The sequence below is a fragment of the Solea senegalensis genome, linkage group LG18 (assembly GCF_019176455.1).
Source record: "Solea senegalensis isolate Sse05_10M linkage group LG18, IFAPA_SoseM_1, whole genome shotgun sequence".
NCBI lineage: Eukaryota > Metazoa > Chordata > Actinopteri > Pleuronectiformes > Soleidae > Solea > Solea senegalensis.
Genome location: NC_058041.1, coordinates 10,034,193 through 10,061,869, shown reverse-complemented (window position 1 = coordinate 10,061,869; position 27,677 = coordinate 10,034,193). Strand labels below are relative to the sequence as shown.

General features: G+C 40.7%; 1 protein-coding gene across 2 annotated transcripts; it reads left to right on the top strand.

Moving 5' to 3' along the window:
• The first annotated feature begins 489 nt into the window (after window positions 1-489).
• On the top strand, window positions 490-19,111 carry LOC122759107 (feline leukemia virus subgroup C receptor-related protein 2-like). Of its 2 annotated transcripts, XR_006358233.1 has the most exons (11): window positions 491-1,546; window positions 5,356-5,497; window positions 8,491-8,631; window positions 9,370-9,437; window positions 10,206-10,309; window positions 10,964-11,074; window positions 13,032-13,137; window positions 14,600-14,711; window positions 16,139-16,197; window positions 17,355-17,515; window positions 18,494-19,111. XR_006358233.1 is itself a non-coding variant. In XM_044013661.1 (10 exons), the coding sequence occupies exons 1-10, from the start codon at window positions 959-961 to the stop codon at window positions 18,557-18,559; spliced, it is 1,497 nt and encodes a 498-aa protein (XP_043869596.1). In that variant the 5' UTR covers window positions 490-958; the 3' UTR covers window positions 18,560-19,111. The 2 variants fall into 2 exon arrangements, 1 of the variants encoding a protein (XP_043869596.1); XM_044013661.1 differs by lacking the exon at window positions 17,355-17,515 and having other exon boundaries at window positions 490-1,546.
• Window positions 19,112-27,677: the final 8,566 nt, after the last annotated feature.

The following is a 27,677-nucleotide window of genomic DNA, read 5'->3' as shown; positions in this document are numbered from 1 at the left end:
TAACATTGGGACATGTGGAAAAAAAAATTCAGTTTCATTCAGTCTCTCTAGATGGCACTGTTTACTTGTGAGGAAGACAAAGTTACAATAGCTAAAGTTTTAGCTTAAGCAAAGAGACAATCACTTCTGTGTGGGCATACGTATTTATTTTATTATTGTGTGTTTTGTTTTTGAACACAGCTGAGGCTTTTATGTCATGTTTTTTTTTTGTTTTTTTTTTTTAATTTCATGTTTGCCATCATTGGTGGTCAAAGTTCATGACCTATGTTTTGGAAATTTAAAACTGGGGCATTGAGTTATAATAAAGTGATTAAAAAATGGTTATGTTGTGTTTATTCAGGATAAAGTTGTCAACATGTGGGAGATACTCGACGGGAAATGAGAATGAATTGATGCACATTCGTGTGTTTGTGTGTGTAACTGAGTCACATGAACAAGTTTTACAGGCACTTCAGTTCAGGGGCTGTTAGTGAAACTCCGCCCAGAACCTGACATGAGTCTGACCGACTTATTTCAAAACACCACAGGGGTTTTTCAGGTCCGGGTGGAGGGTCACTTACAGCAGACACTCTACACGTGTCAACTCGGTAAATTCAAGTTCCTCTTCCCTGAAGAGTAACACATTCATTCTCTATTTTACGTGTAACTATTTTACGTTCAAACTGTCCCGGCTGTTCGACTCGAAACTATCTTCATCCCGGGAGAGGAACTGTGCTCACTTTAACATATACTTTGACTGTTTGTATATGTATATTTATGTCGTGTTTAAACAGCACGTCTGCGTTTTTATTAGCTGAAAAACATGAAGTTGTAAGTTGTTTGTTGTCTTTCAGGAAGCGTTGCCTGGTCACTACATACGTGTCGAGGCGATTTTCTTTTCAGCCACACGTAGTTTTTAAGGTGCAGTAGTTACGACGTAAACTTTACTCCATGAGGACACTGAAGAGGACAGTTTAATATGACGGAGGAAGAGGTAGTAGTAGACACTAAAGTGAACGGGTGCGAGACGAAAGCGGACGCGGCGAACCATGCACCTCCGGAGGCGGGAGACGCGGTGCAGCACGAGGACTTAATCGTTGAGAAAAGCGGTCATGAGGCGCCGCAGATCACGCGCCTGTACAAGCGGCGCTGGATGATCGTCCTCCTGTTCAGCTGCTACTCACTGAGCAACTCCTTCCAATGGATACAGTACGGCATCATCAGCAACATCTTCATGAAGTTCTACAACGTAGACGCCTTCACCATAGACTGGATGTCTATGATCTACATGCTCACGTACATCCCCTTCATATTCCCGGTCACCTGGCTGCTGGACAAGAAAGGACTGCGGATCGTCGCGCTCGTCGCCACCGCGCTCAACTGCGCCGGAACGTGGATCAAAGTGGCCAGCGTCAAACCACACCTGTTCGCCGTCACCTTCCTGGGACAGTTCTGCTGCTCCCTGGCGCAGGTGTTCATCCTCGGGATGCCGTCGACAATCGCGTCGGTGTGGTTCGGTTCACAGGAAGTGTCCACCGCCTGCTCCATCGGAGTCTTCGGGAACCAGGTAAACACTATGTGAGACACACACACTGTCCTCTCTTCAGATACTATAAGCTACAGGTCAAGATAGTGCTTTACCTACTTCATCACTGATTTAAAGTGTGGGCTTGTGTTTTGGCTTCACTGCACACGAATGAGCGGGATATTCCCACACTTATGTTTGGCACGCTTGCGTAATTACGCACTCCTTGGGTGACCGCAGGGCACCAATTAAGAATGAGTGGGATCAACACACAGTGAAAACGGATACAACATTACAGTAATATAGCACTGTCACTGCTCATAAGCTCACACTAATATACAACAACAAAGTTATGTACTTAGAGAAACACGCAGCATACACGCCCAGTATAGTTATGTGAACTCAAAGCATTTATTATTCATGTGGGTGATGGATGCTCTCGGTGGAAACCTCCTCCCCCGTCCTGTCCTGGTGGTTCATACTGATACTTGACCATGACAGTAGAAGTAGTCACAGAAAGAGTTCCAGACAAAGAACCACTGATGAGAAACCGATATTATAGTAGTCAGGACAGAGTTAAAGAATAGACAAAATATACAGTACATTTGAAATAATAAAAGTTGTGCCTTAGTTTGAGCGTGCTGATGTCGGTGTAGTTGTATAGTTTATGTCTGTGCTACATGAGAAACCTTCATGCAAGAACAAATCCTACCAAATATACCACCAGATATTCCACGTATGTTTGTTCTGGTGCGTTTAAGAATGAATTAATGGATTTTATTTACTGAGACAGATCAAAGATGAAAAAAGTGTGCATTTTTTCATGAACAAAACATTCTGGTCTGTGACTGTGACAGAAAACCAAAATCCAATCACTGTGATGCTTGTTTTACTTTCAGAAAGAAATATCCACACACTCAAAATCCATCTGTGTCTGAATTAGTTGCAGCAGCAGCAGCATGTTGTGAAATCCACATGAGCAACAATTTCAGATGGCACACTGAAGGTTTTTGAACAAACATTTGAGTCAGCTTAAAGCTGCAGCGTGTAACTTTCTGTGACTCTTTTAGCTCTTATTATTGTGATGATCCGATATTAGAGACGAAGCAATGTGTACGTGTGCGCAAATTCTGTGAGCGAGAATATTTTACGAGCGCCAGTGAATGAATCACAGCCGAGCAGAGATATCGCTTTTCGAGTTTTTAAGGCAAATCTTTTTGCCTTTCCCTTTCTCCCTGGCCTGCAGTGTTTAGCACACACGCTTCTTTATGTTTTCAATCATACTCCAATCTGTTTGCAGCCATCTTGCTTTACGAGCACAATGTTGAAGTAGAAAGAATTGTTTTTATTAGTAATGATAGACTTTTTATAATCAAGCAAATATTTAAATAATCAAATACTCATGCGTGTACCTAATACCTTTACACTACTGTCTGAACTGTTGGACACAGGGTTCTTACTAACAGGCACAAAAGCAAACTGTTTGTTATTATCTTGAAGCGTCCAGACTTCATATCGTTGCGTTTCATCAGAACACTTCCTTCTAGGCAATGATTAGTCTTAAGTCTTCACTGTCTGTTAATTTTGTGGGTTTAACAATAGCTGGGGTAGCAGGTAACTGATAATATAATGTATAATTACATAAACTAAGAAATAACATGGAGGAATAGAATCTCATTTGTACCGACTGTCCTATAAACAGTGAAAACTAAAACTAGTTTTAGTTGTGTGAGATCATTAAATGCTTGTATCACACATATATATTAGTTATGGAGGTCTACTTACATATATTAACTTGTTTTCATGATTAAAAACCTCCTAATCGCTGCAAACGAGCCGATCAAAATATCTCCTCACTGACTCTCTGGTCAGCCACGCTGTTTCAGACCAAAACCACACCCCCAGAACGTGGACTGTGTTGTGATTGGCCAGACAACGAGAGCTTTCCTACTGTTCTGTGATTGGCCAGGTACCTGGAAGTGACGTAATAGATAGGCCAGCTCTCAGATACACAGCTCCCCCTCTGGCACGGTGGATGCTCTGCATCTCAGCAGCTACAACGAGAGTAGTTCTTCTTCTTCTGCGGTTGAATGTACGCAAACGGATGTGCCAGGACTAGTGCCGCACCAGGAGGCGCTATGGTGGTGAAAGGAGTGGTGAGGATTTCTGATGACAACATCAAATTAAGGAAGTGCTGATCCGCTTCGCAGAGCCCAGGAAAACAATACAACACTATTTTCTCAGCAGTGGCTGAACTGTTGTTCTGAAACTTTAGGGTTTCATAAACGAGGTAATGACGCAGATACACACACACAAACGCAGCGTTAATTGGAGCTTCCGGTCTATGTGGGCTTTAACTGAGGCAATAGTACATGGTCTGAGTTGGTGGGAGTGGTTAGTGTCGAACTGGACAATTATCTCCATTACCATCACATGACAAGACTGGAGGTTTGCAAATATGCGGACATGTGGTGAAGAAGTCTCAAGTCCAGCACATGCGCTGAGCTGAGACCAGTTTGCACACAGGACAGCAAACTGTTGGGACACAAGCTGTGGCACTTTCAGACCTCTTACCTCTCACATTCCCGGTCCCTGTTGTGCCGTAGGACAGTTGCAATGCCAGGGAACAATACTTTGAAAGCCAATCAGGCCAATTCTGGACCTGGTGGTGAAGAATGGCCACGGTCCAAGGCTGCAAAGAATCCTGCTCCTGGCTTTTCTTCGCTGCAGTGGAGTCCAGGACCTTTAGGCAGACCCATCTCTATTGGTGCACAGTTAGACGTTGTGGCTGTGCGAGGTGACCGCGTACCTCTGGCACCAACGCTGAAGACCAAACTTTACCATCGGCGTTGGTTCATGCTGTTCCTCTTCAGTGCCGTCTCCGGCAGCAATAGCTTCGTGTGGCTCCAGTATGGCATCATTAGCAACATTTTCATGCGCTTTTACAATGTAGACTCCATGGCCATAGACTGGTTGTCTGTGATATATCTGCTCACCTACATACCACTTATTCTGCCGGTCTTGTGGCTACTGGACAACAGGGGCATCCGGGATGTCGTCCTCGTTGGTTCAGCCTTTAACTGCATTGGCGCTTGGATAAAAATTGGCAGTGCAGATCCCAGTTCGTTCGCAGTCACCTTCTTTGGCCAGTTTGTGTGCTCAGTAGCCACAGTGTTTGTGCTCGGTATTCCTTCTTATATTGCCTCAGTGTGGTTTGGAGAGAAAGAGGTTTCCACTGCCTGTTCCATAGGAGTTCTGGGGAACCAGGTTTGTCTGACTGTCCAATAACTTATTATCTTTTCCTTTCTACTTCTGCAGCTCGTGACTTATAGAGACGCTTAAACTGTCTGTAGATCGTGCAGGGCAACACTGGATGCCAGAGTCACATAGGACTTATAGTGTCTGTGTGTGAGGGGCCAGAGAAATTATGTTAACTGTTTGGTGACACCTTCTCGTTGTCTGGTCACCGGTTTAAATGTAAAATATATGCAGTCCAAATTATCTTTTGAATGAGTCAGATTGTGAGGTAATATGATATTGGACTAATGTTTTAAAAAGTTATATAGTTGTGAAGGACGAGTGGTAAACGATTAACATTTAATCAATGTAAAACATGTCTAAGCAAGTAAAAATAGCTTCTAAATAGCTACGGTGTGTTTCCGTTCACTTGGTATGTGTAAGGTAGAATTTCTGTGGGAGTGAAACAGTGGAGATAAAAACAGTGTTTTCTTCAAGCCCCTGTGATTTCACATTGCTTTTAAAAACAGCAGCTTGGCTCCAGTCACTTCAGGTCTGTCTTAAACTTATGATATTTGTGTGTGTGTGTGTGTGTGTGTGTGTGTGTCTCACAGCTGGGTATCGCCATCGGGTTCCTCGTGCCTCCGATTCTCGTGCCTAATGTGGACGACGTTGACGAGCTGGCTCACCACATCAGCATTATGTTCTACATCACAGCAGGAGTAGCAACGCTGCTCTTCATCCTTGTTGTCTTTGGTAAGGTAATAATGGAGCATATCAAATGTCACTTTACAATAGGGAAATTGAGACAAAAAAAAACAAAAAACCTTTCCTCTAGGGGAGACAAGAAACGTACTATTGTGCTACAAGTAATTTCAGGAGAAATGTGACGGGAATAGGCCCAAAGTGCTTTACTAAGATTACTAATCTTTTGTACATAATGTGGAATGAAGCACCTATGGTGACAAGAGGACGCAGCATTTACTGAGACAAGGAAGTGATGTGACTTGCTCATGTCAAGTCACAGTTTTGTTCACTTTTTCTTTCGGTTTGATTGCTTCCTAAAATATTATCTCAGTTTACATTTTAGAAACAGATTTAGCACGCAAGAAGTGATACTAGTTTTGCCTGGAAAATGTCAGTTTAAAAACAAGCAGTGAGTCAGACTACAGTAGATGTAGAACCTTGTAGAGCGCTGGCTTCAGTCTTAAAAGGAGGGTGGGTGGAGGCACTCGCAAGCATTTTGAGGCACAAAAGGAGACTTGTGAAGGAATTCCATAGTCGTACCATGCACAACATTCACGCAGACTGAACATTAGGGTGGTATGAACATCTAAGCAAGAAAACAAAGTATAAATTATCTATATTTTATACATTGTGTTCTATGTGTATATTGTTATTTTGGCGTATGGGGTTTTCCCCCCTCAGTGTTTTCATTTTAATGAGTTTTAGGGAACTAAAGAGGTGCAATAACACAGAATTGCACAATAGTCGTTTGATAATGGTTCCTTAAGTAAAATCAAGCCATAGGTATTGGTGTTTTAGAAGTTTGATATTTCCTATTTTATTCCCTTGCATTCATCTTTCATCCTTTTACGTTAACATTCTTCTTTTAATCTTAATTAAAACCCCTTATGTTTGGATTTACTGAGTTAATTTAAGCAAACTGTTCATTTAAACAAACTGCTGCACACTTAAAAGATAGGCCTTACGCATAAAGATAATGTAATTCACTGACAAGACATTTTTCTGGAGACAAAGCTTTTCTATGCAACAAGACACGCACTGTCCTCCACCTTCGGGTCATGTGACTGGTGGTATGGACGGAGGCTCGTGACTTGTGCCACTCTTGCTTACTCCAGCAAGAGAATTTGCACCAGCTGGCCGCAGTTGTTCCATGATATGACATGACACATTTACTTAGACACAGCACACCCTCACACATACATGCAAGATGCCATGTGTGAGGGTTGTCCTGCTGGCTGGGCCATCTGTGGTCCCGCAACAGTCCTGTGAGTCAGCAGGACAGACAAAGTCCCAAAGATTCACAGATTTGCATAAACTGTGTGTGTAAAAAAGACGTGCGAAGTTTAGCTGCTGCCTGCCTGCCTCTGAAAGAATTTACAGAAACCGTCTGCAGCGAGAAGGTAGGAATTATTTTGGTTGAATGAATGAGAAGAATTAGCGTGTGTGTTAAAGGAAAATGAAAACCGAAGTGCTTCACTTAAATATAGAATTAAAACAGCATCAGTCAGCTACGCACGACTCTGTGTTCCTCAGTATAGGGGTGTCCAGATCTGGTGTCACACGGCAACATTCCTGTGCTGCACACAGGAAGTCATTAGTTATAAACCGACACAAAGAGGGGACAGGAACATTGCACTAGTAAAGCAAGAGGGTTTGAAGGGTTTGTAGGGACAAAAATCATTTACAGAGACTTCAAAATAAGTTTAACCTTTTTATTAATGGAAAAAAACGGACAATCAAGTTACAATCAACACATGGAAAAAATTAAACTACTAACTGTAACTCTAATTCATGACTCCTACAGGGTTGCAGATATACTGCCACTGTCAGGTCTGATAGTATTTATTAACAGAGGTCTACAAATAATGTTCCATTGTTTTTATTCATGAAGACCAAATGGAGGTAGAATTAGATTAGTTTGAGCTAGAAAAGGCACCTGTGTTTTGCTAGGATAAGAACATTATAGTATTAAAACACACCAAGATGTCCCACCAACTTTCAACGATACCAACATGTCACCATGACCCTGTTTAAGAGAACCTTATTGTATATCCCCATGTGTGAACATGCTCGTAGTTCCACTCGCACAACAAGGGAGATTTCTCTTTGGAGTTCACCTTCTCTTGTAAGTGCTTTGGGGTTTTTTTTTTAGCACTGAGCTGTACATGTACACCACTGGACCATCTCAATGAATTGGTTGTCTCTTTCACCAAAACAAGAGCGTGCCACTGACTGGACTGGAAAGTGTGCAGTCAATGAGTCGATGCGGACTCGGACTTGGACTCGGACGCTTGTTCACATTTGTCTGTGTAGATCGATGTTTGCGGACCATCTGCGGTTGATTCTTTTTAGCAGTCATTTTGTAAATGCTGACATGATGACATGATGTTGACATGATGAACTTCACATATCTTTGATCCGCAGAACTGAAACATGCAACATTTTTATGTGGTTTGCTTAAAAATGAAACGGCAAAATTTTTTGGGGAGACTTGGCTGACAAAAATGTGTTCGTGTGAATGTGTCCTGTTGTGCTGTGAATATGTGCAGCTGTTTAGAAGAGGGCTTTACACAAAATACACATGTCTCACATTTGCTGCAGTGGAAAACAAAAAAAGGTTTATAGCCCTGTTTGTTTTGTCAAAACATTGAGCGTCTATTGTCTTAGCTTCTCCAATCTCCCGAGTCTCTTTCTGTGTCTCCAACTTTTAAGTAAAACAGAGGTTTGTACTGTATCACTACCATGTGTTGTTATTTTTTATCATCTTGTGTGTCAGTTGGAACAGTTGTATAATTTTGGTTGCACCTTTTTATTTTAGCAATATGTGTCCTTTTTGTGTCCTGGAAAAAACAAAGTACAATGTCGACTTTAGTGTTAATTTCAGCCCTGTAGGTTTGAACAGTGGTTAGTTATACAACCCAAAAAATAGACATGGCTGAATCTTTATTTTGTCACGGATTGTATTCGTGTTTAACACTTTTGTTTGTCTCTGTACATGTCAGTCTTCCAGGAGCGACCTGAACTTCCTCCAACTCAGGCCCAAGCCATAGCTCGTAGCATCCCATCAGAGCAGTACTCGTACATGGCCTCCATCCGGAGGCTGCTGTGCAACAGGCCCTTCATCCTCCTCATCATCACTTACGGTTAGTCATCACCACTCATAGCATAAAATCTGCTATTTCATAGTTGTATAGTCGCTGTTGCCGCTCACAGTTGCTGTTGTGTTGAATAGTCCGACACAAATGATTTGTCCTACCATGCAGTCAGTGATTCTTTGGCTGAAATCATACATGTAAAACCACCACTAACATCCCTGGAAATCCTTAACACATCCCCTTTAAAGTTTAACAACACAAGACATATCTTTAGATCTCATATAAGTGCTCATCACTTACATAAATCGTTAATTATTGAAGCAACAAAAGTGGTTGCGAGCGAGTGTCTCATCTGGGTCCAAAGTTTCTTTATGGTCAGACAATGTTTAACAAATGGATTTGATCTGAGTTTCTCAAAGGTAAAACATTTTATGACGTGAATCACTCTGGGATGGATGGAAACCTTTCTCAGGTGTTTCCCGGTTACTCTGTTCAACAGCTGTGAGCAATTTCCTATGACCTCATGGCGTTATTTCAGACAACACAATGAACATGACGGACTATAATTAGAGCGAGTGTCACTGTCCTTCACTGTTGCCTTTGAGTTTGTCAGGTCAGAGTCACCTGATTGTCACACTGTGTCTTGCAGGCACACAGCTTTCATAAATGATGTGTATGAAAGCTTGTTTTACAAATTAGCTTGGTTGGGTCCCTGAGACACAAGTGAAGAGCAAATACTTCCACAGCTCCATTTTGTTCCTTTGTTTTGTTTTATTCACCCGACAGGTCTGAACGTCGGGTGTTTCTATGCTGTTGGCACGCTGCTGAACCGCATGATCATTGCACATTACCCTGTAAGTACACACAATTGGTTTCAGTGCTGCCACTGTATTTACTTTTTGTCACTCACGTCACCTTAAACCCACGTTGCACGTCACCTTGTTGACATTGCATGACATGAAAAGCTGGAGCAGCTTGTATTTATAGTTTTAATGTCTATAAATCAAAATAATGTGGATGACACAGTAGTAAAAGTTTGGAGTTTGACCCGTAAATAAAAAATTTTTTGGACATGGTCACACAGATTTACTGTATTATTAAAGGGCATATATGTACAATGATGTAAAACTGCAGATATTTGGGAGCGTTGTCCTCTCTCCTCAGACTCGAGACTCTCACAGGTTGTCGGGTAATTTGAGAATCCAATCCAGTGCAAACTGAAAGACGACTCCACAAGGAATTATAAAATATACTCGCTGTACTATTGTCATTGAAGCCTGCATTTCAATTTAACACGTTTCCTTAATGCACTTAATTCCTTACATATAGTTTTTTTAATCTAGTTGTTTTAACTCATATTTACAGTTACTAATGATTGAACGTTTTTTGAAGGAAAGATTATGCCACTCTATGACACACCTTGGCTGTCGGCTTTGTTTGTGTAAAGTATTTAATTACATTTTACTGACCATTAATAAGATGTGTGCAGAAAGGATTGACCTGACAATGAATTCTTGTAGAGTGTTCACACCCCCAGCTCTCCCTGTGTGAAATGTAAACTGCCGTGCCTTTCCTTGGTATGTAAGATCATCGGGTCACTGACCTCCGTCTTGACCTTTCAGGGGGAAGAGGTGAATGCTGGGAGGATTGGCCTGACCATTATCATCGCAGGGATGACTGGCTCTCTGATCTGCGGCATTTGGTTGGACAGAACTAAAACCTACAAGTAAGGCAAATGTAGGAAACAGTTCCTCTTCTTTCTTTTTTTTCTTTTAGTGTCTATATGTCTCGGACTGTGTCTCTGTTTGTCCAACTGTCTCGTGCTGCTCCAACAATTACTTCTGGTTCCTGAGCCCTCTGGCTGCTTAATGACAGCAGTGAACTTACAAGAGTAAAGATGCAAATGAGACAATACACAAAGGAACATATCCATATGTTATTGTCCATATAATTTATTTAAAAAGTGTATTTTTGTGAGTGTCTTCCCTATTTTCTCTGTAAATGTTTCTCTAACATCATCAAAACACTTTGGTTTTATCCACTCTGTTTAATTGCATGTTTTCCTCATAAAATATCTGCAAAGGTATTTGAATTTTTTGACTGCATCCTTCTGTGTTTTCTTTTTTATTAGGTGTTTGTCTGTCTGTCTCTGAGCAGCATAAATCAAAATGTAAAGGCTGGATTTGGATGAAGTCTTAAAGCGATGTAGATTATGGCCCAAGGAAGGAATTGTTACATTTTGGTGGCAACAAGCTGGAATCTGTACCAGTAGTTGTGCTAAAAGTTAGAACTGCTTGTGATCAAACATTTCATAGTGAACGCCACATGAATTCATCCTGATAATAATGATAATTATTGAACTTTGTGCTGTGTTTTCCAGGCAGACGACACTTTTAGTCTACTTCATGTCTCTAGTGGGGATGATCATCTTTGCTGCTACACTCAGTTTGGGACACCTTTGGGTCGTCTTCATCACCGCTGGTGCTCTGGGGTAAATTTCGTCTCTTTATTCTCCCTTTTTTTTTTTGTGAGACGCTCTATTCAAAATGATTTCATACAAAAATACAACACGGTCTCCTCCACAGTGAGTGTCTTTTTACATATGAGAAGTAATATTCCTGCAGTAAACATTGTGCAATCCTTTTCTCACGCAGGGAGGTCTGTTATTTTCTCAAAGTGCAATATGTCTGTTGACATTTGCAGCAATAATTTACACCGTATTTATTCAGCAGTCAACTTTGGCTTCTATGCATTCACATACACACCGCAGGACCCAAGATAAGCATTTGCCTTTGTACCGGCTCCCCTATGAAAAGCACGTATAGAGATCACATTTGTGAAGAAATATCTTCAACAGTGAATTTAGTTAAAGTGATCAAACTAATCCATGTATCGTCACAGTTCACCACTTAGTCTGCTTGTAAGTGCATCAAAACAGAAACATTTTATATGATTTGGAAGAACGATAGCATTACTATTCACCTCTCATCTCTGTTTATGAAATCAACTCTGCGGCAGCACCAGATTGGTTTTACAGATTGGACTTGCACTTTCTGTGAAGGCACACCTACATCATACAACCGTGCCTGCTCACATGCATGTCCTGCCAGACAAGTGTTCAAGACTCATGCGACTTGTAAAGCAGAAAACAAGATTTGTATTTGTCAATGGAGACTCAGTGAGGCTCCAGATAGCCTTTCAAAACAACTAAAGAGCTGTGTTGTGGATCATGTTGCTTTAGCTTTGTTACCCTCACCTTAGCATTACCTTGCCCTTTTTCTCTAGTTTATACAACCATTGTCCTATTGTTTTTTTGATTCCCCTCATTTCAGAGCTTCCTAAGAATGAAAAATCATAACATTTGCTGCTTTATATGATCCCATTAATGGAGCATATTCGTAAACAGAAGACGCATGAATGTAAAAGAAATGTATATGGTAGGGCTCTGCAACCTGTGGCTCTCAAAGTGCACACCTCCTTATTAATATTTTGTCAATTGAGAATACACATCACATCCTATGTCTATATCAAAAGCGATATTTAAAAACCTCCCCAGACTCAACAGACCTGTTTGAGCCATGAAGTTGTGTGTTCGTGAAGAAGTGCACGTTTGGATCCACATAATTATGCCAACAGGTTTTCTCAAGCATGAGCTACATAACATCTAAACACTGTTTTATTTATTCCAAAGTGGGTCACTTTTTTGTTTCATCAATTTCCCACAAGTAATGGAAGGACATAAATACGTCTACGTAGTTCTGTGTTTTATTTCAAAAGAGGCCAACACGTGTCGGCTGTGTTTTTGCGTGTGTTTTCCTTTGTCAACATTTTCCATGTTTATATTTCTAACCCTAACCCAAATGCAACACACTTTAGTAATTCTATTTCTTCAGAAAACTTTATACATGGTGCATTTAATGGGTCTTGCTGCTCCAAGTGAATTCTATTTGTTTGGAGAGGTGAAAATGACTCTTCTGATACTGGAGGTTGCAGACCCCTGGTGTAAGGGAACACACTGACTCCTGCTGTCACCGTGTCTCACACACACACTTGTGACAGAGTTTCACTTGTCACATGAGTGGAGAGGCAGTCTGTTGCTTTGAAGTGTGAAAGTGACCATGTCATTGTGAAACCTGTTCTTGTACAACCACACACCTTTACACTAAAGCTTTTCTAACTGCGAAAGGGTTTGTAATCCTGCAGCCACAGAAATGCAAAATGCAGGCTGTAATTGAATCAAATGAATAACAGGCGTTTGAGTCGAGGGCAGAAAAAAAGAGCAGTTATTGCTTTAGTTAAAATAACACATCCAAATGATCAGAGTCACAATGCCAAGAGCGAGAAAACGCCTTATTATAATTACATGGCATGAACGTTATAACTATGATATTATGATTCTTTGTGAACTGTGTGTGTGTGTGTGTGTGTGTGTGTGTGTGTGTCTCCAGGTTCTTCATGACTGGCTACCTCCCACTGGGCTTTGAGTTTGCAGTCGAGCTCACGTTCCCTGAGTCAGAGGGAACCTCGTCCGGACTCCTCAACTGTTCAGCACAGGTACGTCCCCGTTACGCCACGCGTCATTATCAATATCATTTTGTCATAAAATGCCCGAACGACAATCTGTGTTATCTTTTTCAGATTAGATTTGATTGAGCTTTATTGTCGTTGCATATGACACAGCTACGAGGTAACGGATTAAAGATTATATAGTATATGTGTGTGTGCATGAATGTCTGCGAGGTATATACAGTGGGCTGTAAATGTAGATATAAAGTATGTGCCGTGGTGCAGAGTGTTACTGGGGATATATACAACTATAATCAGTAATGTACAGTGATTGATGCAGTAGTGCAAGTAGTATATAATGTAAGTGTAATATGTGTGAATGAATGAAATGTTTGACCTTCCCTGTTGTATCAGTCAGAATGTACCATGTAAGTCATTCTACGGTTGTAGCTCGATTATACAGTGTAATTGGAGCCATATAAGTACAAAAAAAGTTTATTTATATAGAACCTTTTGCAGATAAAAAAACAAAAAACACAATGTGCTTTACAATATAATAAAATACAATGGATAAAAACATAGACACAAAAACCCACAGATTCAAAGCCATAAAAACCCTTGTCTAACCAAAAGCCTGCACTGCCACTGCCTGAAAAGCTGGTCCTACAGTTTGTGTGGGGAACATCTAACAGCCTCTGACCTGAAGACCTCAGGGTGTGGGCAGGTGTAAGAGGGAGCTTGTCCATGAAAAGCTCTAAAAGCAAGGACCAGGATTTTAAAACATACTCGAAAATGAACGAGGTAACCACTGATGTGATCGCTTGATTAAAAGCTGCGCAGCAGCGTTCTGAACTGCCTGAAGACGGTCAAGCTCTCGCTTATTAAAACAAATAAAAATGTCGTTACAGTCGTCTAAACAAGAAGAAACAAAAGCATGGGTAGTGATTTCAAGTTCGGCCTTTGACACCAGAGATTTGGCAACGTTCCTCAGATGGAAGAAGCAGTTTCTCACGAGTTGTTGGGAGTGATTTTCAAAAGACAACACTGGGTCAAAAAGGTTCTCTCCCGTTCCAGTATGTTGTTTAATCTGAGGGATTTTATCATCAGGTGCAACAATGTCCTTATCCCACAATACAAGTTCTAGGTGGCGCTGTGCCCCCTTTCAGCTTGTTAACTCCGTCATTTTAAATGTAAGATGAGAGAGCTGTGATGCACTCAACTCGGTTGATGTTTACGAGGCTTTGGAGCAAGCGGGTCAGCTCTGATGTTAATTGTTACACATAAAAAGTGAGTATTTCATATTTCTTACAACAGAAATACTCACAAAACTTTACAACATGAGACAGATCAAACACTACTGTGATCATTAAAGACGTAATGTTATGTAAAACCTCGCAGTCCTCACAAAAACACTCGTTAAACGGGGCCTCCTGGAGATATGATTGCCACTTTAATGGGGCGGATTTTTCAACGCTCCGATCCTGACCGCTGCGTGTTCCCACATGTGCAGGTGTTCGGGATTATATTCACCATCTGCCAGGGCAAGATCATCGACAGCTTTGGCACACTGGCAGGAAACATCTTCCTTTGTGTCTTCCTTCTAATCGGCACAATCATGACAGGTAAGACCTTGTGAGATTGTGCAGATTCATGTCGCACACACATCTGCGCGAAAGTGTCTTTAGTTTGTGACGTTTCAGTTGTGAGGCTGCAGGATTCTTCGAAGCTGGAAGTAATAATAAACAGCTGGAGTCTCTCCAGCATGATGACACATGCTTTGTGTTTTGATTGTCGCACTTATCGTTGGGTCGGCTGTCGTAGCTTATAGACGAGCCACGTGGCAGAAACAGCAGTCCACATTTTAAAGATCATAGAAATTCGGTAATTTCCTTGTGAAGGATCAGTAAAAACAGAAATGTGTTTGAGAGTGGAGCCGCAGACAGTCTTCTGTTTCCATCTTCTCCTCCACTCGAAAGAGAATGTTTTTCATTAACAAAGCTCTGTGCCAAAGATTCTTGAAAAACACTTAAGTGGAGGGAGCAGTAAACAGTTTGTTGTCCATTGACTTGAGTAATGGAAACTTTTTCATGACTTGGATGATCATGAACGTCCTGTTAGAAATGCTGCAAACCATTATGTGTACGGTGGCGATTATTTTTCAGGTATGACCTCATGCTTCACTTGACCCTCAGTCAATAAAAAGCTACTTAGGTGTTTTTTGCATGGTCCATTGAGGGGTTTATGAGCAATGTGTAACTGTAAAAGTGTATTAGCCACTGGAGCGCTAAACTTTGTGCACACTGGATAAATACTGGAAGCGTTCTCTGCTCTCAGAGGTCAACAGCCTTTTTTTAAGTTACTTAGCATTCTTTTTTCAGACACGAGGGGAATCTTGTGCTTTGGTCATTGCGTTGGCTTTATTTAAAATTGGTATCGAAATCCTACATTTTTGATTTGTGCTATACATTTGTACATGAAGTTGCACAAGGTTATAACTTTGCAACACTTTCTGTTTAAATAGATAATTAATTGTGTAATATAGAGTTTGGAGTTAAGATGTAGACCTGAAACAATTAATCGATTATTAAATTAATCGACAACTATTTTGATAATCGATTAATCGGTTTTAAGCTTTTTTTTTCATGATTAAAACAAGATTTCCGATTGTTTAAGCTTCTTAAATGTGACTATTTTCTTCATGTCTTTGCTCTGGATAACAAAGAAATCATCAAAAGTTCATCATTTTGGTTTGCGGATAAAACATTTGAGAACATCATCATTTCCAGGTTTGACGAACGCCGGTCAACATTTTTTAAGGTTTTCTGACATTTTATGGACCAAACGATTCATCAATTAATTGACAGATTAATCGATTATGAAAGTAATCGTTAGTTGTAGCTCTGTTAAGATGCTATTAATGCTTCATGTTTTTGTTTGTGTGCTAGTTTTCGGGATCTTGTGTCATATCGTTGTCCTCGTCTTTCTTTGTGAAACTAGAGATAGCTGTGTCGTCATCTCACTGTAGCCACACTTCTTCTTTTCTCTGCAGGGTTAATCAAGTCTGAGCTACGGAGACAGAATGCAAATCACCTGGCCAAAGCAGCGGCAGTAAGTGATAACAAACCACGCATAAAAATAAAGTATAGGAGAAAGATTGAATTCCTTGGTCATCCTCAGTCGAGCAAATCACTCAAACAATGTTGAAATCTGCACTTTTCCTGCTGAGATGAGTGGAAATGTTGTGCTGCAGCTGTGAAAATGGCCTGTGTTTTCGTTTGCTGGGGAGGAATCGGTCAAGATCACATGCTGCTTCAGAAATATCTCGCTCTTTGCTCCATAATGTGTCAGCTGCTGATGTTGTCTTGAGCTGTCCTGCATATTGTTGGAACGTGTCCTGGTGCTGCACGTCTGTCTCGTCTGTCATCTTCTGCTGTTTTTAGATTCGTTCAGACGACACTCACCTGCTCGAGGTCATGTCATAAGCAGGAATGATGACTCTAAAAAGGCTTAAGTTATATTAAATTTGTCCAGTGTAAACTTACTGGTATGATTGTTTTAAGTGAATAGTTTTAACCACCATTCTATCAGGAAAGTGTCTGAATGGATTTAAAAACAAGTGAGGCAGTGCTGCCTGAAGAAGGTGACAGGACTGTGGAGGAAATCTGTGATGAAATCAGTGATGCCACACAGTGTGTCTCCAAACTGTGCGGTGAAGTCAGTGACGATGCTCAGGAAATTAGTCACATTCTGCACAACTAGCCTATAATCATGTTTTGCAGGGTTTTTTTTAGAAACGGGCATATGGAGACTTAAAATGACAAGATATTTAACGCTTCTTTGTCCGTCCGTTAAAATACGGCGATATGGAGCAACAGGAGCGACACTTAGCTTAGCATAAAGAGTGGAATTACTGCTCGAGTGGCTATTTCAAATGTCAATCTGCTCATTAATGAATCCATTTGTTTAATCCCCACCATTGACTGTACATTAAAACAGTATATGGTTTGAAAAGTGAAGCCCAGGAAACAAGATATCAGCCTACTTACAAAGCAAATAACCTTATTTCCCCACGCGATGACCTGTTGATTTTACGATAACATTCGCGACTTATGACCTTAATCATCTATAAAACGCAGACAAAATCATTCACAGAGGAAATAAAAGCACTGCCCGTCAGCTCAGAGTGTGTCGAACTTCACCCCAGACTGGAGACACACCTCCATGAACTCTGAATAAGAAGTGATCCGCAGCTGTTGTTTTGGTAGGAGGGGCAGATGTCGGGACAAGACTACGGAGCCACATCATTACTCTCCAAGCCACGGACTCCTGCTTCTCAGATCTGATCAATAAATCCTACTTTCTGCTTTCTACAACAACAACTAAACAAATCTCTACAAATCTTAGCTGAACACACAGGCACTGAAAGGTAGGAGCACAGAGCGACACTGATGATCACTACACCTGCTGCACACTCTCCTCCTCCTCCTCCTCCTCTTCACCCCCTCACTCTCTTACCTGCCTGTTCTGTGTCACTGTCTCACAATCACACTGAATTATGTGCACACAATCAACCCTTTGCACCTGATGTAATGATAATGATAAGAAACACATGAGTGTCGCTGGATTGTGATAGTATTTGTGTAAAGAGGTCTTTTTTGTTATACCGTTTATTTTGAATGTACAGATTTGTATGAGAAGACGGGGTCTCCCTTTTCATTCAAGTAACAGTTTGATATCAAAAGATGTAAAGTTATCAATTTGTTTACAAAAAACAAGCAAAGGAAAGTCCAACAAAACATCATTTATCTTCTCTGCATCCTCATACTGTGTTAAAACCTAATTTAAAGTAGCTCAACCTGAATGACATAGTATTGATTCATTGAATTAGAAGTAATGGGAGATATTTAAAAACCTACGAAGTTAATAATACTTCAACTAAAGTCTTATTTTTACAGGTATATGGACCTGTAATGTAGAGTTTTGTGTTTACTTTTTCCTCCACTAAAGGAAAAATAACAACTATTTTTAATAACTAGTTTTAAACCTTGAAGAAAACTACACACAAGTCACCATAAGACATTATTTACTTTAAAGAAACATTCTTTCTGACATATGTATTCTTGTTTACAGTGATAGAATAGATATAAAAACATATAATTCACTTTACAAGTCATTGCTTTTGCTGAATTAAACAGATTGTACTCAAATCTATGGAATTAGATTTGTGTCAATATTTTCAAACGACACTTTTTAAGAAGCACATAAAATATCGATTTAATCATTCAAAAATATTAGTGAGAAGTGTTGAAAATATTGGCACAAATGTAATTCCATAAAAATCTACAGAAATGAGAATTGAACCCATGAAACTGTTGATAAATAACACAACTCTTGTGATTGATAGGGACCCTCTGACTGCCATGTTGGGAGCCTGGGAGCGACGTACATCATCAGTGAAGCTCAGCTGTAACACACACACACACACACACACACACACACACAATCTTCCTAGCACACATTCAGGAAGTCACCTCCCTTCTACGAAGAGTTGAATGTTGTGATTGTTTATTTTAAACCGTTCAGACGCTCGACTAATCTTACATGCTTAACACACAATGTGAAGAACACAAATGCTGTGTTCGGAAATATTTTTATACTGAATTATAAATGATCTTTTCACTAATTCAGAAACAGGACACACATTTTGTGAAATGTTTTATTTTTTTATCTCAATCTTCTAACGTCTCAGTGTTTTCAGTGTGCAGATGATTACAGTCCAAATATTTGCCCTAATTAATTGGAATGAAATCCACGATCCACATTTGTATGAATGATTTTTTTTTTTTTAATGTAAGAAATCTCTCTCTTTTTAAAGATGAAAATAATTTCTACAATGGTGTATTGTAGGCTTTCTGGTTGACGGCAGCCTGGCAAGGACAAAATGTTGATGGCACATGGGTTTGTTATGTTTGTACCATTCATGTTCACTTATTTAACATGATATAAAGCCATTTTATGAAGATTCCTTTCTGCATTGCCTCTTTTTATTTTTAATCTCTCAGTGAAACTACTTGAGTAAATAGACCAGCGATTCTCAGTCCTGGTCCTGGATGTTTTAGATGTTTCCCTGCTCCAACACACCTACTCCATTTAATTTATTTGGAGCAGGGGAAACCTCTAAAACATGCTGGGCAGTGGGTCCCGAGAACCAGGGTTGAGAAACACTGCGAGCAGTTGTAAAAGCATAAACCAATAAAGTCAGGTTTACTACCCCTAATCCACATCAGGGGTTGGATATAGAATGTAGTATCATATGTGGCTTCGGCATTTCACTATCACAATATAGATACCGTAGATTACAGGAGAAAATCCGTAAACATTTCACGTTGCCGCTAGAAACGCAACATCAGGTCACACTTGGGGTGCATCAGAAGAGGAAGATCTAGACGGGTTTTCCTCTTCTTTTTTTTCTTTTTTCAAATGCACTTCAGTCAAATTTAACACATGTGATCTGTTGTACTTTTTCTGCACCAATCAGTGACAGACATTCCGTTTTTTTGGAGGGAAATGGGGGGAAAAGGAGGGAAAAGCGCTTCCTTTTCCCCCCATTTCTGCTCTAAACATGAGGAACAATGTGATGGAGAACATCACACGAGCGAAGCGCGTAGTGGCTTTTAGTTCTTTGTAGAGGAGTGTGCAGATATGAAGGAGCTAAGCCACGTTCAAACTCACAAGATAGAAATAATAGTGTTTGTCTGATGGCAGTAAGTGGAAGGAGTGATGGAGAGGGTGGTGTTAGTGGTGAATCAATAATAATTTGTGTGGCCTGATTAACGATTCAGGAGAGTTTGTGTTTGATGGAGAGAGATCTGTACCAGGATGAGATGTTGAAAGTAAGAATGGATTGTATGAGTGAGTTGTAAACCAGAGCTAAAAATGGTTTAGGGTTAGGGTTACATTGCTGACAGTTTCCTCAGCTGGTGGAGGCGATTTTGTGCTTCTTTGTGTGTGAACAGAGTCAACATGAGTCGATCACTGTTCCCAAATATTGCCTTGACTCTGGAAAAGGTGATGTTAGAAGTTTCTCTCAGCACAATTCCTTATTTAAAGGAACCCATTTAACAAATGAGACAATGCCATCGTAAGTATATACAGCTACATGTGTCTAAAGGATGAGATACATGCAGGATGGTTTCTCCCCCTCTTGGTCACTTGGTGGCAGCATTGTCATGTACAAACAGCGTTGACTCTCCTTTGAGCTCCAGATGGACTTAAATGAGAATTGCAAGAGGAAGAAAAAAAAACACACGAAAAAACTGCGGCAGTTTATACACTTATATATGATATTAGTGTCCAGTGAATGGTTTCATCAAATAAATATACTGTAGTGTGAACACAGCCAAACAAGCTGTACATTTGAATAAATGACGTTTAACATTCGTTGGCATGAGGAGATCAAGTTGACTTGGAGCAGCTCTGACATGAGCTCATCCTGACTTCAGGCCAGGACTCAAAAAGCAGTTCTCATCTGACTGATCCTCTGATGATCTCATTGTTTTGTAGTTAGCTAATGACTGATCCTTCCCATAGATTGATTGTTTAGCTCTCTATCATGATGGGTTTTCCCCCAGTACTATCAGGGCAGGGGATCTGAGGTGGTAGTAAATGCACAAAGTTCAGCAACAAAATGATTTGAAAAAAAAGGAGCTTTTTTTATTATTATCATCGAAATACTCGCGGAGAAGAAGTGGTGTGAGAAAAATCAGAAACAAAAACAGAAGAGTGTTCAGTTCCATAAAGAACGCTGACATCATCCGCCATTTGTTGTGTCAACGCTATTTATACCACGGCGAAGAGTTTCCCTCATTTTATGATTTTTTTATTAACGTGGAATATATGAACTGCAGACAGGAAGGTCATTAAAGGGGGGGAAACTCCTGACATGTCGACATGGATGTTTGAATAAGGCCTCTTGTTCACATGTGACATTTCAGGACTTTTGGAAGGACTTACTGTGCATGTGCTTCAGTTGCTTTGTTCATCATACCGAGGCATTTTGCTCGTCTGTTGTCACTTCAAAATCTTCAATAAGTGTGACTCTTTAATGCAGATCACCTTAGATTTTGGTACAAGGTTAGAGGGAGTATTAGATGTTTTTCTACATCTTGATATTTGTTCAATAGATTTGTTATCGAGGGGCAAAGCAAAGCATCGTGTAAAACTTTTCTGTTGTTGTGTGCCTCATAGAGCCATTTATTTTATTTTTTTTTTACTTGGAACAGACAAGTAAAGTATCTATCTACCTACACACCTACCCACGTTTGTAAGGTGAAGCCAATGCCACAGTGCGTGAAACCTACACTGTGTTTCTATCTGTTGCTGTGTGTGTTTTAGCCCTATCACTTCGACCGTCGCATTCATCCGCTATAAAAACACAGTAAAACAAAACAAAATTGTTCTTTTTTTTAACTGTTGCTCAAAGTAAACACCCTAATACTCACAAAACAAGTCCGAATGTTTATTGTAAGTGTATGAAATGAATGTTTAGAAATGGCTTTGCCGCCATTTTGTAGTCCTTCTGAAAGCTACTGAATTATCATCACACTTTGGTATATTTGTAGTCAAGAGGGCATCAGTAGCATCTGTGTGCATGGAATCATTGTTAGTATGGTGAAATTTCACTTTTCTCTTTGGTTTACTCAAATGTACTCAGGCAGAGTAACAGATACAATATTTCTATCACTGGTTAGAAGTTCTCTTTTAGGCATTTTTCTCTGAAAATTTGCAACAGACCAAGTATTTATCTACCTACTTACCTACCGACCCACATTTGTAATGTGAAGCCAATGCAAAAGTGCTTGAAACCTGTATTCTCTGGAACGGCCAACAGGGGGTGCACTGGTTTCTTTTGATTTATAACGACACTAGTTCCAGTGGTGTCCAATAATAACAGTGATGGTAATAAACAAATAACCTGCACTTCCTAAAATAGTTTGGTTATGGTCTCTAAATAATTGAGGGAACTTAATTTAACTTTAAATTTTATGTCTATTCATTCATGCATTCTTATCTCCGCAATGTATGTATGTGTGTTTGTGTATTTCCCTACATTTGGAGCATTCCTGTAGAAAACCCAAGCAAACTTGAGTGTGAATGGTATTTCATGACATGTATATCACGACATGCGGCCTTGTGGTAATGACAATGTGACCGATTTAACAGTCTTACAGCATCACCACAGTATGGGTAATGTCTTACTTTACTCTCATGGTGCTCAGCCCTGTAAATAAATTAAAAAACACACACATAGCACTTCATAGCATAATGATTTATTCTGCAATGCAGTTGCATGATGGTAAAGTGCGTCATTGCCCTGAGCATGGCTGATCCTATCTGCCCGCTGGCGCTTCACAGATATTATCAAGTATCCACACCATGATCCTTCCTGCACCCACAAAACCCAAAATACACAGTTAAAATTATAAACACTATATTTAGTTTGTCAAGAGAGGTGGGAGGAAAACAGTATTCTGTAATCAGCTGTGTGCTGTTTATGTCAAATGAGGCTTAGGGACGAGATTGCAGGCCTTCACGAAAAAGCTAGTTACAAACTAGAATTAAAACCATAAATTTGCCAATAACGCTGCCAGTTGGTATGGGAGCCGTGATGATAGCCATCGCGGTCATGAGGCATGAAGTGGAGGCCGAGGTGTTGCCTCCTGTTTGTGTTGCCTGCTTGAACGGCAGTAGAGACATTGATGGGGCCGGTGACAGAGCGAGGAGCTGTGCGTGTGCATGTGCGTGTGCGTGTGTGCATGCGGGCGGGGGAAATGAGACATGCCGTAGATGAAGCCAAATCATTTTGTAGAGATGAGAAAAACAGAAGACGTGTGTACAAATCACAAGTAACAAGGAGGCTATCAAAACAACTGTACAGAGAAAGGAGAGAAAAGTAGATGTGTGTCACTCACACACACACACACACACACACACACACACACGAATGGCTGCTCTGTGTGTCATAGAGACGCTGTTGTGTCTCACAATGGAGAAAAGAGAGAGAAGGGAGGTGCTCCTGTGAAGCCTGAACAGATTTTTGATATTTAACACTGGCTCAACGCCAGAGGAGCTGTGCTTGGTACCGGCATTTTCCTCTTCACCTGATAACGATTTCTTCGAGTGTGTGTCTGTGTGTGTGTGTGTGTGTGTGTGGCCTCTTCACCTTCTTAGATAATGAGTGCTTGAAATAACAAATAACAAATCATAAATGTGTTTGGTTTTCCAGGTACAGAAGAGTTAAGACAAATTAAAGTGAAAGTTCTGTGTTTTTTTTTCCCTGAGATGATGGCAACTTAACAAAAGGCTCACTTAAAACCAGTGTTGTCATGTAACACAGTACAAATACTTTGTTACTGTACTTAAGTACAAAATTCACCTATCTGTACTTTACTTTATTGATTTTTTCTCGCAACTTTTACTTTTACTCCACTACATTTCCTCTAACTATATCGTTACTCTCGTTACTCGTCACTACCAACTAAAATCAGAAGAAGAAGATTTGGTATTATGGTCTGTATTTATATAGAGCTTTTCTAGTCTCGATGAGCTGCTGTACACTGTAGTTTTACTATTCACACGTTCACACGCTGCAACATGGGGTTAAGTGTCATGCTCAAGCACACACATGGACTAACAGAGCCAGGAATTGAACCCACCACCTTCCAGTTAAACGACAACTCGCCCTACCACTGAGCCACCCTGGCTCAATCCTAACTCCTCCCTTTTTTAATACTTTTACTTCTAAAAACACAGAAGTAAAAGTATTTTATTACTTCTAAAAAGTACAGTAAATCATCCTCGCTCCCCTGCACCAAAGTCCCTGGAGAAAATCTGTGATTTTACATCCTGACACGCCATTTGCTGCCTCCAATGTGTTATAGTGTGACGTTTGTAAGCCTTTGTTTGGATTTACCTTAGTGACATAAACTCACCAAATGAAGAGTAAACCTGCAGTTTTTGTGTCCCTGCGAGCTAACATTGTCTCTATGGCCTTTGGTGTAGGAGAGTGAGGATTGACAAAGGGACACAAACTTCAACGTGAGGACGTTTCATGGAGAGATAAAAGGGCAAAACCATTATTTGAACATAGTACACACTTACCACAGCTGGTGTAGATTTAATCAGATGAGCCTTTTGTTAAGTGGCGTGTACCAGCTGGCAGCCGTGTTTTCACTGAGCTCACTGAGCCTGCATGTCCGTGTGTTCTTCTCAACACAGGACACTGACGATGTGTCACTATGTCACACCACCACACTTCCTTCCTCCGTAAGTATATAAAAGCTTCAATGAAGTTGTTTGTCTGAGTGATGTTTTTTGGTTTGCAGCATAGAAACTACTAACCAGTGTGTGTTGTGGTTGTGTTGATTAGCTTCTGCCGCAGTCGTGGACTCATTTCTTCCAGTTTTCCCTGAGGTTGTTTTCATTTTTATTGTTTTTCTCGGGGGAGAAACAGCTCAGTTGGTTAAAAATGGAAAAGTCACCCAATTTTTTCCTCCACACCCGAGCTACTGTTTTGGCTTTTCAGAGCGCACTCCCGCGCCTACGCAGTCGTTTCGGTGGCTGGATCTCTATTAAAGAGGTTTATAAAGGTGCCTGTCAGTGACGTTTCACTGTAATGACCAACAACATAATGCATTTCTTCTGCCACACACTCGATGACAAGCCAGGCATTCATGCAATAGTTTGTGTGTGGGGATCTGATTTACCTTTAAACTTTCCTTCAGAGTGCAGGAGAGGCCTGGGCCCGGGCTTTGGGAGGAGGTTTCTCTCTCTCTGCGCCTCAGGTTTCAAAGCTGGCAGTGTGATCAGAGCACAGGAGGTTTGTGAGCTTTGGCACCAACACACAGCACCAGGCTTTGAGGACCCAGATTAACCTGCACAGGAGTTAAATAAACACACACATCCACGCATGGCCACATGAATGGACATTTCATCACAGCTCGCTACATTTCCATGATTATACTGGGCTCACACCCTACGTGACTGCATGATGCAATTAAAAACAACAGTGTGGAATATTGACTTGTAGTGTACACTCGCGTGAGATGTGATTCAGATGTTTTTTCATGTGTGCGATGTATGTATTGTGCACTTAAGTCCCCTGTAAAATGACTTCAAATTAACCAATTTTGCCTGACCTGTGTGTAAGTGGGGGCTGACTATAAACACAGCTACAGGACGAGAGCTTGGTGGTGTGCGGGGTAAACCCCCATGGCGGCAGGTCACGTTAAAGCAGCAGGGATGGTTTGAGGGGGGGGTTGGGCAGGGCTTGTGTTTGTACACAGGGAACCCCAGGCAGCTCAGTAAGAGGAGCTTTATTATTTAGAGCTCTGCCAAGCAGAGATCAGGGTGGAAAATACACAGGATCCCCGGCGCCAAGTCCCTTGCTCTTGGAAAATCTGCCCCAGAAGCGTCCAAGCGTAGGGCCTGGATTTAATCACTCACTGCAGCACTCTGTCCTCGGCCTGAAGTGAGAACGCAACAATCAATCTACATCAGTGTGACCCTCAATCCCTCCACAAGCAGTCACATTAAAAAGACACATTCACTGTCACGGGAGTCAAACTCATTTTTAATTCTGGGCATGACATCAGAAATGACTGATGTCTCTTCAAAGAAACAGTCAAACATGCTCTGCCCTCATAACTCCACACACACACACACACACACACAGCCGTGTGCTGCTCCAGAATGACAAAAATATTTTCTGCATATCAGGATGTTTTTGCAAAAAAAGAGAGAACCTCGTCCACCGCTGTGAAGTCCACAAATTTTTTCCATTTCAAGTTAAAACAATGTGGGAAAGCAGCAATGTTTTTGCATGTTTTCGACTGGGTTCTGAATCCAGTGACCCAGAGGGAAGTGTGGTGTTGAAAATGTCCTGCATGAGCTGGAACTGTGCTCATTTGCTTGTGGACAAAGTGCTCATCAGTGCTCGTATCGTAGAGTTCAAAATAAACCGATGAAGTTGAGATATTAAATAGGAAATTGATAAATGGCATCAAACCAGATCTGCTGCCGTTTAGGTGGAAGATTTACTTTAACAATTGCATATTAAAAGCAGAGATTGTCACAAAGTCAGTCCCTTCACTTTTTCATCTGACTGGGACTTCAATAATTCCTCATCATAATTGAATGATGAACATGGAAAAAGCGTGGAAATGATATTTGACCTCTGTGAAAACCATTTTCCAAACGCAGCCAAGCAGCGAGAACCCACCGTGCCAAAAGCAGAGTTCATACAGTTTTGGTGATATTTTTACAACCAATAACGTCCACCTGCGTCGACAACTACTCTATCAGACATCCACACTTTATGACATCATCACTCCGGCATTAACATTTCTTGGCAGAAGCACGTGGCGACAAATGCGAGAGGCCTGACAGAGGAAAGACTCTGCACTGTCAAACTGTTCCTGTTGATTTCTAGCATCCACTCTCACACCCTGCCCACAGGCAGAGTTCTGTCTGCTTCGAATCATCCACCTTCATTTTTCTGCCCAGAAACGACAAGTTCGCCTTGTATCCCTGACTGCGAGCCATGGAAAACGACCCCAGTCCTAATGAAGACCAGCAAGTGTCTGCTTTTGTCCTTCACACACACCCATCATTACTTGAATCGCTCCACTGAGCTCGCACGAGAGTCAGCGTTTACCTGAACTGTCCCTGAACGCTTTCATACACCTTCGTTCTTTGCTCGCGTGATGGCTAATTTTCTGTGTTTACCACTAAAATCTGCAATTAATGAGTAAATTGAGCTTAAACGTTTCCACATGGCAACCAGATATCACAAAAAGGAAGCTGAACTACATCGATATTCATGATTTGACATTTTGCATTCAGAAATTCAGATATATCACATGCAACAAGGCTCCTATTAGATAATACCAGCTGTCAATCACACAGTTGCCCACTCATATGCTAAATATATGGTCTGTTTTCCTTTAAATGGAAGCATAATTGCCATAATTGAGTCAATAAATGTTATAAATCAATAAAGAACTATTTTCCTATAGACTTCCATTCAAAAATCACATCCTGTTTCGTGTTTCTGAAACTAAAGGACAATATAGATGATATAGCAGATACTAGAACTGAGTTTCCTTCCCTTTGTATCGCGTTATAATAGCCAGTCGTGTATAAAGGGATACTTGAGTAAAAGTATCTTGCCAGATAATGACTTTGGTAGAAGTTGAAGTCACTTTTTTAAAATATTACTTAAGGAAAAGTCTTAAAGTAAATTACATTTACTTTACTTAAGTATCACAAGTCATTCTCTGATATAAAATGTACTTAAGTTTTAGAAGTAAAAGTATTAAAAAAGTGAGCAGTTAGGATTGAGCAATGGTGGATCAGTGGTAGGGTGAGTTGTCGTCCAACTGGAAGGTTGTGGGTTAAATTCCTGGCCCTGCTAGTCTATATGTGTCCTTGAGCAAGACACTTTGCCCCATGTGTTACATTACAGCAGTGATAAGAGCTACTACTAACAATGCTCCTAATAATTAAAAACAAGTTCAAGGTTGACATGA